This window comes from Dromiciops gliroides, chromosome 1 (genome assembly GCF_019393635.1).
Source record: "Dromiciops gliroides isolate mDroGli1 chromosome 1, mDroGli1.pri, whole genome shotgun sequence".
Taxonomy (NCBI): domain Eukaryota; kingdom Metazoa; phylum Chordata; class Mammalia; order Microbiotheria; family Microbiotheriidae; genus Dromiciops; species Dromiciops gliroides.
The window spans coordinates 480,448,788-480,465,070 of record NC_057861.1 but is presented as its reverse complement, the minus strand read 5'-3'; the positions used below and the strand labels follow the sequence as shown (position 1 = coordinate 480,465,070).

At 40.4% G+C, this 16,283-nt stretch overlaps 1 protein-coding gene across 1 annotated transcript in view; it reads right to left on the bottom strand.

The window, feature by feature from the left end:
- LOC122734474 (solute carrier organic anion transporter family member 4C1-like) overlaps nucleotides 1-15,768 on the bottom strand; it is a 120,970-nt gene extending 105,202 nt beyond the window's left edge. The window contains 4 exon segments of the mRNA XM_043975318.1: nucleotides 8,837-9,032; nucleotides 9,034-9,110; nucleotides 15,461-15,653; nucleotides 15,655-15,768. Coding sequence (XP_043831253.1) covers nucleotides 8,837-9,032; nucleotides 9,034-9,110; nucleotides 15,461-15,653; nucleotides 15,655-15,768 — 580 coding nt within the window.
- Between the last annotated feature and the right edge of the window lie 515 nt (nucleotides 15,769-16,283).

Genomic DNA, 16,283 nt, shown 5'->3' with positions numbered 1-16,283 from the left:
GTATCCTGAAGCCTGGTGTAACCCCAACTGGATTGTTTGGGGGGAAGGTGCTAGAGTAGTTTGCCATTTTCTTATCCAGATCATTTTATAGATAAGAAACTGAGGCAAACAGGGTGTAAGTGATGTGCCTAGGATCACACAGCTTATAAATGGCCAGATCTGAACTCAGGAAGATTAGTCTTTCTTACTGCAGGCCTGACACTCTATCCCTAAATTGTTATTACTAACGACCTATGTAAATTCTTAAGCTTGGTACTAGGGACTCTGAGCCACAAAATCTTTAAAAAAGGTAAGTTCTGCAAAGGAAGAAAGGTTTTCATCATGATGATCTAGATTATAATAAATCTCTTTTCACTCCTTAATTCAAGTCAATGAATACTTATTAAATACCTAGTATATGCCAGACACTATAGCTAGGCAATGGAGCTGAAAAAGACAAAAAAAAATGAAAATAATCTTTTCATTCAAAAAATTTACATAATGCTAGAGGGAAACAGTATCGTACTGTACACAAATAAATAACTACAAAATTTATATTATGTAATCTGAAAGGGAGTGCTAATATTTGTGAGAATCAAAGATTTCTTGTATGGGAGGTAGAATTTAAACTGGAGATTAAATGGAGCTAGAAATTCCAAAAGGAAGGATGACAGAGCACATTCAAGATTTAGAAGATAGTTTATACAAAGACACCTGAGAAAGGAGGCAGATTGTCTTCTAAAGGGAATAGGGTCATTTTGTCTGGACTTAATTGTATGTAAGAGGAAGTATTGTGAGATCTATTGAGAAGATATGTTGGGACCAGAGTGTAAGGAACTTTAAATGTTAACCAGAAACGGTTTATATTTTGCTCTAGAAGCAATAGAAAACCACACTTCTTGACAGAGTAATAACAGAGTCAGACCTGTGCTTTAGAAATATTTTTTGCCAACTGTGGGGAAGGATGGGTTAGAAAAAAGAAAAGACTAGGAAGAGGGGCATTATTACAGCAGTTCAGGCAAGAGGTGGTGTGGTGATGAACTATCACAGTGGCCATTTGAGTAGAAGGAAGGGGGCTAGATATCAGATGACAAGGAGAGAGAACTGACAAGCCTTGGTAGATTAGATATGGTATGAAGAAGTTGGGGGAGAGGAAGGGTGAATTGGTGAAGGCTGACTTCAACCTTGTGAAACCCTGGTAAATGGAAGGATGATGGTAGCCTTTACAGAAATAGGAAACTTAGGAAAAGGGGCAGGTTCGGAGGATAATGCGTTCTGTTTGGGGTATGTTAAGTTAGTTCTCTATCCATTTACTAAGAATCATGATACTTTTTCCGCACAGGTTTTTAATTTCTTGCTTCAGAAGCCAAAACTAGACTAGGATATAAAAATTAAAGGGGAGCAGATTTTGGTATACATGAGAGAAATTATACTAAACCCGTCCAAAAATTGTAATGGGTTACCTTCTTGAGACTGAAAACTCTATCATTCCAAGTATTCAAGCAAAGTCTGGGATAATCAATTCTCAAGGATATTATCTAAAAATGCATTAGATATAAGATTCTTTTTATACACCCTTGGGGGCCTATCTTAATAAAGTAGATGAGGGAGCAATTTTCCTTAGGTCAATGAGCAGGGAGACATTCATGGCTACTCACTCCTCAGAGCACTGAATTATTGGAGGAATGACTAATTTCACATGGATGATGTCAGGGAGATTGAGAGTAAAATCAGAGATCAGCTCAATCTATTAGTACCGCAGAAGGCAACAGAAGCCAACTCCTGACTAGAGATTATAAAAAAACAGAGGAGACAGAAAGGCTAGACGAGCACCTCCAGAAGGCTGAGAAATAAGACAGGCTGAAGTGGAGGCCTAGTACTAGCAACTTCATCTAGAATGATAGGGGGAGAGCAGGCTTTCAAATTAACGAGTGGACAACAGGTCCTGCTCAACCAATTCAAGAGTTCCAAAGGCAGCACAGCTCAGCCTTAGAACAAAGTTCCAAAACAATGTTTTAATCTGGAAATATGACTTAATAGAAGAAAACACAATGAAGAAATTCCCATAGAGTTAAGAAGAAACCCAAGAGGTAGACCTAAAAGAGAAAGTAACTCCACAAAGTACAGAGTCTCAGAGAAACCTATGACATATTCTCAAGGAATTCAAGAAAACAACGTTAAAATGATGAAAAGATTAAGTAATGAAACTGAAGCTTCAGGTGAATAAAATTGAAATTGAATAAATATCTTCAAATAGATGGTAGAAAAACCTTATGTAAGTAATGGGCTCCCTGAAAAACAGAATTGAACAAAAAGAACTCAATTACTCCATGAGACAAGAAACATTAGAAAAAAACAAGAATTGGGAAAAAACTGAAAAAATGCAACATATCTACTGTCTGAAACAAATGACTAAGAAAAGAGATCAAATTAAGAATCAACAGACTCCCTAAAAACCGTGAACCAGAACAAAACATCTCAATATCATATTTTTTGAGGAATCATAAATTCCACTACCTACATCTAATAGTACCGGAACAGTGAGATAGAAATAAAAAGAACCCACTAGTCACCACCTGAAAGAAATCACAACCTGGGAATATGTAGAAATGGTAACCAAAATACAGATCTTCCATACAAAGAAAACTATTGCAGGTAGCAAGAAAGAGTACCAAGGAATCATAGCCACACACACAAAAAATATATGCAGCAACTACTCCAAAAAAGATAAACTCTTGGAATATAATATACCAAAAACAACTTACATTGAAAAATTGAGAACAATTTTGTTCTCAAAACAAATTGGGGGGGGATGAATCATAAAAGGGGATTAAAAAGAGAGAAAGCATAAGAACCAGAAATCAGTGAGTGTCTGGGCTAAGTGAAAAGAGAAGAGATGTGAGAGTATGAATAGCTATTTCAATTACAGATTCCTGATTCAATGCTTTCTTTTATGATGAGAAAGCAGAAGCTTACAATATACTGTTTACTTGAAAGATATTTGAAACATAGAGTTAAAATGAAAAAGGTAGATAAGAATTTATTATGTTTCAGGTAAAATGAAAAATGAATGGGTAGCAATTATGATCTCAGATGAAACAGTAAAGGTAGATATGGTTTAAAGAGATAAGCAAGAACATTACATTATATTTGAAGGAAAGAGATTAACAAAAATATAAAAACTTAATATATATGAATTGTATAGCATATAAATACTTAAAAGGAAAGTTAGGCAAATTATAGGAAAAATAGACAAGTTATTGTAGCTAGAGGATTCTCTAGAGAAAGCACACAGTCTAGGACAAAGGAGGAGTCAATAGCTTGTGAAAATATTTTGAATGACTAGGGCCTAATTTGGGGGGCATAATCTGATTGGGGCACTTACTCTGGGACTTTTGACTATTTGGCTATCAGACTGCTATTAATTTAATGTGGGGCCATTTATAAAGTTCCACCACACTGCTCCCAAATTGATAAGCTAAAGATTAAGAAGCCTCTTAACTAAATAATCAAAGCAGAGTTTATTTATGAGATACTATTTAAAATTATGAATACAGGGAAATAAAATGTACAACCTAACTGCATTGCGGTGCATCACTTTCCCACCTGCTGAGCCTGGACCTTCTTTAATACAATAAGGGCCTTAGCCACCTCTTGCCTTAGGGCACTCAGGTCCTTTATTCTAACTCTGGAGCCCCTTTCACTTTGTAAAATCCCCCTGCTCTTTAACTTTCCTCTCCGTTAACCTGCCACTGCTGAACCCTGTGTTTCTCTCCTCACTGACCTTCTGTCTGTCTGCTCGCATCAGTCTGCCCTTCAGCTTCTCTTTTGCTGCCCCTCTAATCTTTTTTTTTTGATTGAATAGAATTTTATTTTCCAAAATATATGTAAAAACAGATTTTAACATCAATTTTTTAAAAAAGTTGTGTTCCAACTTCTCTTCCTCCTCCATTCCCACCCCCCACCCACTAGAGCTCAAGTATTTCAAAATAAAGTTATACATGAGTAGTCATGGAAAACATTCCCACATTAGCTAGGTTATGAGAGAAACAGTAAAAAAAAAAAACCTCCCAAAACTTCAGACTGAGGAATTGTCAAAGAGAAAAAAAAAGATTTTTTTTAAATGTGTTTCCAGGGGCAGCTAGGGTGGCGCAGGGGACAGAGCACCGGCCCTGGAACCAAGAGCACCCAAGCCCAAATCCGGCCTCAGACACCCAACACCCACCAGCTGTGCGACCCCGGGCAAGCCACCCAACCCAACTGCCTCACCAAAAAAAAAAAAGAAAGAAAGAAAAAAATGTGTTTCCATCCATTTTCAGATACTATTACTTCTTTCTCTGTAGATGGGTTGCCATTTTCATAAGTCCTTCAGGGGTTATATTGGATCATTGCCTTGCTGAAAATAACCACATGCTTCCCAGCAGATCATTTTACACTATGCTGTTATTTTGGTATACAGTACATTTCACTCTGCTTCAGTTCATGTAGGTCTTTCTAGGTTTTTCTGATAGTATCCAGTTCATCATAACCTAAATAAAGTACCTTAAACTTGAAAAAAGAATTTTCTTCACATTAGCCCAGCAAAGTAGTTTACATAGGTTTTGCCATTATATTCAATCATCATAACTATTTCCCTTCCCTCCTATTCCCTTCCCATGATATTTACTCTGTTTTCTATCTTCTTTTTAACTATTCCTCCTCAAAAGTGTTTTACTTCTGACTGTCCCCTCCCCTACTCTGCACTGCCATTTTTTTTCACCCTTCCTTCCTTATCCTCTTCCCCTCATATTTTCCTATGGTTAAATAGATTACTCCTCCCAACTGGGTGTGAATGTTATTCCTCCATGAGCCAACTCTGATGAGTTTAAGGTCTTTGAGCTCAATTCTATGGTTCCAAATTTTCTTCCTCCTCTCTTCTCAACCCTCCCTATGAAATCAAGCAATTCAATGTCATACTTGTGCTGTTATGCAGAACATCTTTACCTTCCTCAAAAGTATTTTGCTTTTTACTACTCTCTCCCAATCTGCCCTTTCCTCCTTCCCCTCTCCCCCCCTTATCTCCCTCCTCTCCCTCAGGGCAAAAATATATTACTATACCCACTTGAGTATGTATGTTAGTCCTTCTTTGAGTCAATTCTGATGATATTAAGGTTCACTCACTCCCCCAATTCCTTCCCCTCTTCCCCTTTCCTCCATAAGCTTTTTTCTTGTTTCCTTCATGTGAACAACCTCTCCCCAGACCATCTCTCCTTCCCCCTCCCCCAGTCTATTTCTCCTACACCTCAACCCTATTTTAAGGATGTCATTATGGGTTAGTTAGGTGGCACAGTGACAATGCACCAGCCCTGGACCCAGGAGGGCCCCAAGCCCAAATCTGGCCCCAGACATAAGACACCCCATAAAGAACAAAAACTAACATCCCTTCGTATTCAGTTCAGAGCCTGTGTCCGCTGTTAATCCTTACTGAGATAGTTCTTATGAGTTTGAAGTATTATCTTCCATGTAGGAATATAACTAGTTTTATCTTTAATATCCCTCATGAAGGTCTTTTTCCTGTTTTATCTTTTTATGCTTCTCCAGGGTCTTGTATTTGAAAGTCAAATTTTCTATTCAGTTCAGGTCTTTTCATAACAAAAGCCTGAAAGTCTTCTTCTCTCCTTGAGATTCCATGTTTGCCTCTGAAAGATGATGCTTAGTTTTGCTGGGTAGGTGATTTTGGCTGAAGTCCCAGTTCCTTCGCCCTCTGGAATATCATGCCCTCCGTCCTTTAATGTAGAAGCTGCTATAGCGTGCTTTATCCTTTTGAGCTCCACAGGTATTTAAATTCCTTTTTTCTAGCTGCTTGCAATATTTTCTCCTTGACCTGGGAGTTCTGGAATTTGGCTATAATATTCCTGGAGGTTTTCCTTTTGGGATCTCTTTCAGGAGGTGATCAGTGGATTCTTTCAATTCTATTTTAGCTTCTGCTTCTAGAATATCAGGGCAATTTTCCCTCACAATCTCTTGGAGGATGGTGTCTAAGCTCTTGTTTTGGTCATGGTTTTCAGGTAGTCCAATGATTTTCAAATTATCTCTCCTAGATTTATTTTCTAGGTCAGCTGTTTTTCCAAGGAGATATTTCACATTGCCCTCTATTTTTTCATTCAATTGGATTTGCTTTACTGTGTCTTGGTTTCTCATAAGGTCACTAGCTTCCATTTGTTCAATCCTAATTCTTAGGCAATTATTTTCAGCAGACAGTTTTTTAATCTCCTTTTCCATTTGGCTTTTCAAACTGTTGACTTTTTTCTCATGACTCTCCTGCATTGCTCTCATTTCTCTTTCCATTCCTTCTCTCTTTCTCTACATCTTCGTTCTATCTCTCTACTTTCTCTTCAAAGTCCCTTTTGAGAGCTTCCATGGCCTGAGACCAGTTCATATTTTTCTTGAAGCTTTGGATGTTGGAGCTTTGACCCTATTATTATCTTTTTCTTCTGGAGGATGTATTGTGGTCTACCTTTCCCCCAAAGAAGTTTTCGATGGTCTTCTGCTTTCTCTGCCTACTCATCCTGGCTTACTATTTCTTTGGGCTTTTTTACTCCTAAAGTGTAGCACTGCTTCCAGGACACACTGTTCGTGCTACAGCGTGGCCCAGGGGGTGATTGGGCTTCTTCTCAGCCTACCTGTCTTGTGAGTAATCACAGCCGCTTTCTCTTTGACCCGGAAACAGAAGTCTGATTGAACTCTGATTCTCTATGGTCAGAAGCTTGGCATGCTTTTACGCCTCCCCCACTGGGCCACCACCACTCAATTCAGCCCACTGGTTCAGACCCAGGGTGCTTTGCCCCAACTCTCCAGTAGATACTGCCTCCACTTACTGCTGAACCCCCCTCACCAGTCTGTAATCGGAGCCTCAGAAGCTGCTGGTGCTGAAGACTCTGATGTGCTGAAGCACTGTCCCTGGCTGGGTCGGGAACACGCACTGAGCTGTTCAGCCTGATCAGTAGGTGATCAGAATTGCCCTCTTTTGTGGAGAATAGTCTCTGTTCTTATGTGCATTAGGCTGTTCTGGGTTTTGATTTTTACCGCATTATTTGGGCCGTGAATGGACGGGTTATCTGGAGCTTGTGAGAGTCACAGCCTCTCCTCCGCCATCTTGGCTCCGCCTCCCACCCCTCTAATCTTGTCCGCAGGCCTTTCCCTCCTTGCTCTTAGTCCTTTAGCCTCTCCTGCGTCCTTGTAGCCTCCATCTCTCATCTGCCACACTCCAGTCTCTCTATCTCCAACCTTTCTAATCTTGTCAGCCAGCCTCCAGTCCTCTTAGCCCCGCTCTGAGTCTAACCCCTAGGTCTATATATATCTTTCTTTTACCCCTTTCCCCACTCAAATCTCAGGGCTTCCTGCACCCCCACAGACCAAAGCTAATCTGCCAGCCAGGGCTGCAGCTGGTTGGAGGGGGCAGTGCACTTGAGACTCAGGTGCCTTCAGCACAGGCTACGCCAGAGGCCCAGCATCTCTCAGATACATCTGCTCAGGTCGGAGGGAGCTGGGGGCTTTTTTCGGCCCCCCAGCTGTCTGACCTGGCGTCTTGTACAGCCCACAGGGCTTTTTGGCTCAGCTGAAGCAGAGGGGGAGGGATACCAGTACCTCCCACACAGAAGAGACCCTGAGGGCCTAAGGCTTTCTAATCTCAGCCTAAAGGTAGGGTCCCCAAATCAAAATAAATTTCCACAAGCTTCAAAATTGACAGAGAGGTCAAGAAGGAGGACGACTAAAAAATGGCAAGATTCAGCAGTTCGAATGTTAGTAACATTGGACAGAGTAGTTAAAGTTTTTTAATATGGGAAGATTTGGGTAGGTTTGTAGGTAGTAAGGAAGGAAAGGAGGGACGAAGAGGGAGAGGGAGAAGAGGGTGAGACAGAAAAAAGGGGCAAGTAAAAGACAGGCATAGAAGCAGGAGAGACCAGAGTGAGTGTGAGGGAGGGAGGATGACTTAAGTGACAAGCTTATGGAGCAGACTAGAGGGGATAGGTACAGGTAGTTAGTAGTAAGCTTTAGTAAGGAGAGAGACACTTTCTGGACACTGAAACAAAGTAGGAGAAATGAGAGATGATACTGAAGGTGACTGAGGTGTAGAAGGAGTGAGCTCCCAATGAAATGCCTCAATTTCTGAGGTTCAATAATGTTATCTTACATAATGGGAAGGTGAAATATTGGGAAACGACAAATAATTGTAGTAAAGAAAATTATAATAAGACAACATATCAGTCATTGTAGGATGCAGCACAAGTTGTAAGGGAAAACACTTCTGAAAGTTTATGTTAACAAAAGAATTGTGCATGTAGTTAAAAAACTAGATAAAACAACAAATTGGTAATGTCAGAACATGCATAAAAGTGTAAATTTTGAAAAATAAAATTGAAAATAAAGTGATTGAACTGATAATACCAAAGAACTTTTTAAAAGAGCCAAATGTGATTGATCATACTTTTAATCTAATCATATATCTTTTTTTTTTTTTTGGCGGGGCAATGGGGGTTAAGTGACTTGCCTAGGGCCACACAGCTAATAAGTGTCAAGTGTCTGAGGCTGGATTTGAACTCAGGTACTCCTGACTCCTGAGCCGGTGCTCTATCCACTGCACCACCTAGCTGCCCCCTAATCATATATCTTTATATATCTTCATATATCTTTAAGCACATTACTTGGAACACAAAATTACTAATAAATACTTTTCATTCATTCATTCTTAAGGATATATAATTCGAATAAAATATATGGCCAGTCACATTTTTCTATAGTGTCATAGACTAAGTCAATGATTCAATGACAAAACTTCTACAAGCATTAAACAACAAGTTGTTAGGAAATATCTTACCTTTAAATGCAGATTCCAATTGATATCTTCCACTAGTAAAGTGAGGCAAAGAAAATATAAGTGATCCCAATCCCATCATAAAGGATGCAAATGCAAGCCATCTTGGCTTATGTCCTCTTTCTCCATAAAATGATACAAATAATGATAATAAACAAAATGAAATATCATAACTTGATGACACAAGACCAGTCATGAAAACTGCTCAACTGATAGCGTTTCTCAATAGTGGAGATGCTGATATTTACTAAACCATTTACCACAATACCTACAATGAAACAAAAAAGAGATCATGAGACTCTCTGTACATTCAAAAAACTGTAACTGACAACCATAATCCTATAGTTTAAAGTGAATTCTTGGAAGAACATAACTGACTCCATTTTATCCTATACTCAACATTTTGTTGTGTATGACCCATGTATGAACCGTTTGACCACCAGCAGCAGCTGGTTCCTTTCACTTTCTTCACTCTCCTAGCTTTCACAAAACGACTAATTGAAAAAAAAAATCAATATGTAAAATGTTCCCTTATTTTATCTAGCCTGAAAGATAGTTCCTTTTGATTTAGGGAAAAACTAGCTATACTACCCAGTGGACAGTCCTATCTATCTGCTATAGCGAATGATATATATTTTTTTCTTAACAAGCATACTGTACTTCCTTTGTATAAGCAGCTGTACTATAATGAACAGCCATATAATTTTTCTTTGCTTCATGTAATATATAAATACTACTAGCTTAACTGTGAATAACACACATTTCCATCAACTGCTGGTGAGATGTGTGTCACACTCTGTGTATTAGACTTGTTTTTCTGATTGTTGCAGGCTTACTGGCAACAGCTAGGTGAATTGGCAAGATATTATTTAATATGATCAAAGTTCATGCAATACCTACATTTCCTGCAATACCTTTCAAGAATCCTTATTATTGTTTGCTCTTATCTACAGACTGGCAGGTACTCTCCCAACTTTTGAAATGATTTAACACTTCTTTCATGGTATTTTTCACTATTTCATGTCAAATCTCTCCTTTTATCATCCCCACTCTGTGAGGTATATAATGGCATCTTTCCTGGTCACTATAAACACAATCATTCTCCCCCATTAGAAATCCTGTATTATACACATTGTATTATATAATATGCTGTTTCATTACCCAAATGTTCCCAGTAAATTGAATTTTGCCTCAACTATAAGGAAGCCAGGATTAACTAGAGATAATTATAAATGTGAGATTAGGCAATGTCTAAATTCTGCCTTTTTTGCTGTTCAGTCATGTCTGATTCTTCATGACCCATAGCACACCACGTCCTTCTCTCCTCTACCATCTTTAAAGTCTGTCCAAGTTCATGTTCATTGTTTCCATGACCAGCTATCCATCCCATCCTCTGCCATCTCCCTTTCCTCTTGCCTTCAATCTATCCCAACATGAGGGTCTTTTCCAATGAGTCCCACCTTCTCATTATTTGGCCAAAGCATTTAAGCTTCAGCTTCAGTATTTGACCTTCCAGTGAATAGTTTGAATTAATTTATTGCAGTATTGACTGATTTGAGGAGTGATCCAACAGGGAAACTTTTGCACTAGAATTTTTCTTCAGTGGGGGCTCAGTGAAATCATGACTTGAACTCAGGACTTCTCTAAAATTCCCTGAAGCCAAAGAGAAGGGGGGGAAAGTGGGCTTCAGGGTAATTATATTTCCTCCTATGCTTAAAATGAGTGAATTATTTTAAGAGTATTACACTTATATGTTGTATTCCCCTATAAAAACATAAGCTTCTTCAGGGAAGTGGCTGTTTTTGCCTTTCTTTATAATCCTAGCACATTAGAGTTACAAGTGTCAGTGCCAGCACAGTACCAGACATCTAGCCAGCATTTGTAAATGCTTGTTGTTATTTAATTAGGTGCTAGGATACAAAGAGCAAAAGTGAAACAGTTTTCTGACAAATACCAGGATCAGGAAATGCTTCATGTAGGAAGTGGGCCCTGTAGGGAAGCTGAGAGTCTAGGAATCAATGGTAAGGAAAGGGTGCATTTCCAGTATGTTTTGAAGACAGCAGATGGAATGTCAGGTAGGTAAAACAGGAACTGGACTAGTTTACCTAAAATGTATTATGTGTAAAAAAGAAGCAAAAGACAGTCCCTGACACAAAGGGCTCACAATCTAATGGAGGAAAACAACAAACAAATATATGCAAAGAAGGGTATATATAGGACAAATAGCAAGGGGAGGCACCTAGATTTAAGGAGGGGGGGAGTTGAGAAAAACTCCTGTGGAAAAGAGATTTTATTTGGAACTTAAAGGAAACCACAGATGTCACTGGTAGGAAAGAAGGAGAGCATCCATGGCATGGGGGACAGCCAAAGAAAATGCCCCACAGCCACTAGATGAGGTATCCTGTGTGTGGAATAGCCAGAGTCACTAGATCCAAGAGTACATGGCAGGACATAAGGTATAAAAAGATTGGAAATGTAGGAAGGGACTGGGTTATGAAGGGCTTTGAAAACCAAGCAGAAGATTTTGTATTTGATCCAGGGGAAAATAGGGAGCTATTGAAGTTTATTGAATAAAGGGGGTGACAGAGTTGGACCTGTGCTTTAGAAAAATCACTTTAGTGGCTGAGTGGATGATTGAAGTGGGGAGAGACTTCAGGCAGGCAGATCTACTAGGAAGCTATTGAAGTATTCTGAATATGAAGTACCTTTAGGGTAGTGGCAGTCAGTATCAGAGGAGGGAAAGGGGCATATTTGAGAGATATTATTTAGTCGGGTTTCCAGTTGTGTCTGGCTCTTCATGACCCATATATTTGAGAAATACTGCTGTTGTTTAATCGTTTTTTAGTTCTCTCCAATTCTTTGTGACCCCATTTGGGATGTTCTTGGCAAAGATAATGGAGTGGTTTGCCATTTCCTCCTCCAGGCTCATTTTACAAATGAGCAAACTGAGGCAAAACTGGTTTTAAGTGACTTGCCCAGGGTCACATAGCTAGTAAGTATCTGAGGCCAGAAAGATGAATCTTCCTGACTCCAAGCCTGGCACTCTATATCCACTGTGCCATGTAGCTGCCTCTGACTTGAGAGATGTTGCAAAGGTGAAATTAACAGGTCATGGCAAGGTTGGATATAGGGGGTGAGAGACAGTGAGGAGCCCACGATGACTCCTATGTTGCCAACCTGAGGGACTGGGAGCATGGAGTTGCTTTCTACAGGAACAGGAAGTAGGAGGGGAGGAGGGTTTAGGGGGAAAAGATAATGAATTCTGTTTTGGAGATGTTGGGTTTAAGATGTCTATGAGACATGGAGATGATATGTCTGAAAGGCAATTGAAGATTTGAGATTGGCGCTCAGCAGAGATGTTGGGGCAGGATAGGTAAATTTGTGAAGTTTTTCCTGAGAAAAAGTATAAATGTGTCCCTTTGTAACTTCTACCCACTGTTGCTGGTTCTGCGTCTTGGGACTAAATAGAACAAATTTAATTCCTCTTTTACATGAGAGCCCTTTAAATAACTGAACACAGCTATCGTGTTCATGTCAAAATACCTAAATATGGCTATCATATTTCTTTATGAGTCCTTATTAAATGCATTACATTCCTGTCCATCATTCCTAAATTTTAAGCCTTGGTCCAGAAATCCAAATTTTATTTAGAGACAATTCCTCTCATCAAGTGTGCTGTTGTCAGGATCCCCATGCCAAAAACCACCTCTCTCATTTTACTCTTTACTACTCTCTTTTTACCATTAGGAGACATCCTGATTTCCAGTGCTAAGGCTCAGCAAGCATATCCTGAGCTTGACAGAACAACAATCCTTTGCACTGACACTCTGGATGAACCTCAGACACAGCAAAATCCCAGAATTGTTTCATACCAGCACTACGTGGTCTCTGAGCTCAGACAAGCACCTATAGTATCATGTTCCAGTCATGAAATCCTGCTGTGAGTGAGATCTTCCCCACCCTTTAGTTATAAGTGATTTAACTATGGTAATAATCAGTATATCAACTAAAATTGTGATTTACTTATTTAGATATTTTATTTTATTAGTAGACTAAGTCAATAACAATGGATTAGGTAAAACAGATACCAGTAGAGCTAATTCCAATGCCATATGATTAGCAATGCCATATAATCATCAAGTCTTGCTAGAAACCATCTCTAGCCATTATCTGTAGGCTTCTAGCTATCATCCTTTCCATCACAGTATTAGGTGTTTAGCAATTCCACTTGGCAGATTGTGAAAATACAAGTGGCTAGCATGTTGGCTAGATAATCTAAATAGCAAGCAAGTTGATTAACAAGCCTGGATGATCAACCTATGTACATGTTTCATGGTAGACTGTAACTTGGGAGAAGTTTGTCCAAAATTAGTATGGTATATAAGCATTTAAGCCCTGTAGGGGTATAAAACCCTGTTGAGGCCCCAAGCTCGGAGTCTTTCAGGTCCTACCCTTGACTGACCAGCTTTATTGTGAAACAGGATCCCACTCTCAATAAACCTATTTTCTACAGCTTGGAGACCTTGGTTTTCTTTTTCTTTGTCAGACTTAGAAATTTTCACAACACTGCTACTAATCTATGAATCAAACTTATCACATTATTGCTGATACCCCTCATTGTCAGGGCTACAGCTCACTGTGTAGACACATATGTGTAGTATGTACATGTGCATGTATGTAGGCATGTATTGTGTGAATGTGTATATACATACTTAGCAGAGAGAGAGAGATTTACGTACACTAAAGCAGGTATCCTACATGCCCAGCCCATGTATCTAGTTTCCCTCCTCCAATGGGAATAAAGAAAGGTTTTTGCTTATGACCACTGTTATCTCTTTGGTTTTCTTTGTTTTGTTTTATTTTTAGAGTTAACTGTGGTTGTGATAACCTGAGTGATCTGTTTGTTTTTTTAGAGTACAGCAGTTCCATAGCTTCTGTGACTCTGGTGATGTTTGTTTTGTTTTTCAGAAACAGCAGTTAAAACCCTACTTCTATGTGCTCTCTGGAATTTTTGTTTTGTTTTTGTAGAGTTTACAGTGGTTACATGACTTCTGTGACTCTTTGGTCATTTGTTTTCAGAGTTGATTATTCAATCATGTTTGACTTTATGATGCCAGTTGTGGTTTTCTTGGCAAAGATACTGGAGTGGTTTTCCATTTCCTTCTCTAGTTCACATTTACAGATGAGGAACTAAGGCTATTCATTTCTTAAATCAATCTTTTTCTTCTAAAAGTTCTACCTTTAATTGTCATCAATGATGAAATACCTGTTCTCCTGTGGTCTATAGTTTCTTGCCCAAGTCTTCATGACCCCAACAATGCTTCCTAGGTTCTTTGTAACAGTATCAGTCATCCCAACATGAATTAATAAGTGGTTCTCTACAGTCTTCAATCAGCCTCATCTTCTAGTACTCAATTCAAGCACGTATTAAACATTTATATCACTCCCCTATACAAACATTAAACCTAGCCCTAACTAGATTACTCACTCTTTGAACACATGTGCTTTCTTATTTCTTAGCCTTCCCCAGTCATGATCTCTTCTACTAAAATCTTTCCCCATTCTCTAGGTTGGTTGAGATTTCCTCTGAAGTTTTCTTGATCACCCCAGCCACAAGTGAACTTCTTCTTTCTCTGAAATCTTCTGTAACATTCCTATGGCAAATCTATCATATTCTATCTCGATTTACAACTACTCTTTATCAACTTCACTGGATTGCAGGCTTCTTTGGGAACAAAACAATAGTTAAGACAATTCTGCATCTTAACAATAACTTTGAGAGAGTAGACATGCAATAAATAGTTGTTGGTAAGTTGGATAAATGAATTGTTGCCTTTCTAAATGAAAGTAAATTCCATGAGGCTAATGAATAGTAGTAACAGAGTCACCATTCTGCACAGATACACAAGAGGAACTATAAAACTTGATGACAAGCTATATTCAAATGCTTAGAGAAACAGAAAAAAAATTAAAAGACATGAAATTTAAGATAAACAGGCAATAACCCTAATGGGGACTTTGGTCTCTGAGGATAAATGTCCATAGTTTATGTACACCACTTTTTTTTCCCCAACTCTATTAATGATGACCACTTGTGGGCTACTCTCCATCTGCCTTCGTCCTTTCTGGCCCAATTGATCTACCCTTTGTCAGCACCCTCAGTCTCTCAGGTGGAGGATGGAGTCATGAACCCAATTAAGGAGGCAGCCCTGGCCAGAAGCTTTCATTTTTCATTTGACTATACTACCTCTAGGACTTCTCTGACATCACCTCCCATTTGCAACTTCCTTTTGTGTATTGTCTTTCCCGTTAGACTGTAAGCTCCTTGAGGACAGGGATAATAAATGGGGTAGAGAAGATAGACGATGGATAGATAGATAGATAGATAGATAGATAGATAGATAGATAGATAGATAGATAGATCTTAGAGATCTACATTCAGAGAGATCAAATTTCTCTATAATCATAAACATATGTATGTCTGCAGTACCCCCCAGCGTTCACTGTGCCTAGACCACAGTATGTCAACGTTAAATGATATCGATAGACTGAGCCCTTCCGGCCTCCCACCTCCAAAACACGTGATCGGGGCTCCCCATCCCCGGGGGCCAGGTTACCTTGGGTGAGGAGCCAGGAGGCAGTAGTGGAACAGGTAGCCCTTGGGGTTGTTCCAGCGCTGCAGGCAGCCGGGATTGAAGTTTCCCCAGCCACACAAGCCCTCCTCCAGCTCTGGGGGTTGTGTCTGCGTCTGAGACCGCTGCTTGGGGGACTGTGGAGGCTGCGGTGGCGACGACGGCTCCTGTTCCTCCGGGGAGCAGGGGTTGGGAGGGCGCCTTGGCGTCCTCCCCCTCGGCAGGAGGCTCCGGCGAATGGCGGGGGAGGCTGGGACTGGATGGGACGAAAGCCGGGTTGTCGATGCCTCCAGTTCCTTCCATGACTGGACGAGCTCAAAGTCGTCAAAAGTCGCCTCCTGGTCGGGGGGCGGCCCCTCAGCCCGGGGGGGACGCGGGCGAAGCTGCTCTCGACCTCCCGGTGCGCTCCAGCCCCGGCCCGAGGCGAGGCCGTGACGCGGCCGCTGCCCAACCGCGGAGCCCCCGCCTGTAGCCGGCCCGGAAGCGGGGCGAGGCAGCTGCTCCCCACGCGAGCCCGCGAGGCCCCTCGTGGACGACTCTCTCTTTGGGGCGGGGAATGAAGGGGGGGACATTCCCCTGGGGCTTGCAGGAATTACCACCCAGGGATTTTCTCGAGTTCTCGGGAATCGTGTCCACCTGAAATAGCTGATGGGTACCCACGAGAACATGACCCCACGAACACGCTCTGCAGGCCCAGACAACAGTACTGTCCACTTTGAACAAGTGCTCTTAAAAAGGGGGGGGAGGGGGGCAAAAGAAAACCCCACACAATAAACAGGGCTCTTTACCTTTTCCATATGAGCGTATCGCACCCAGGA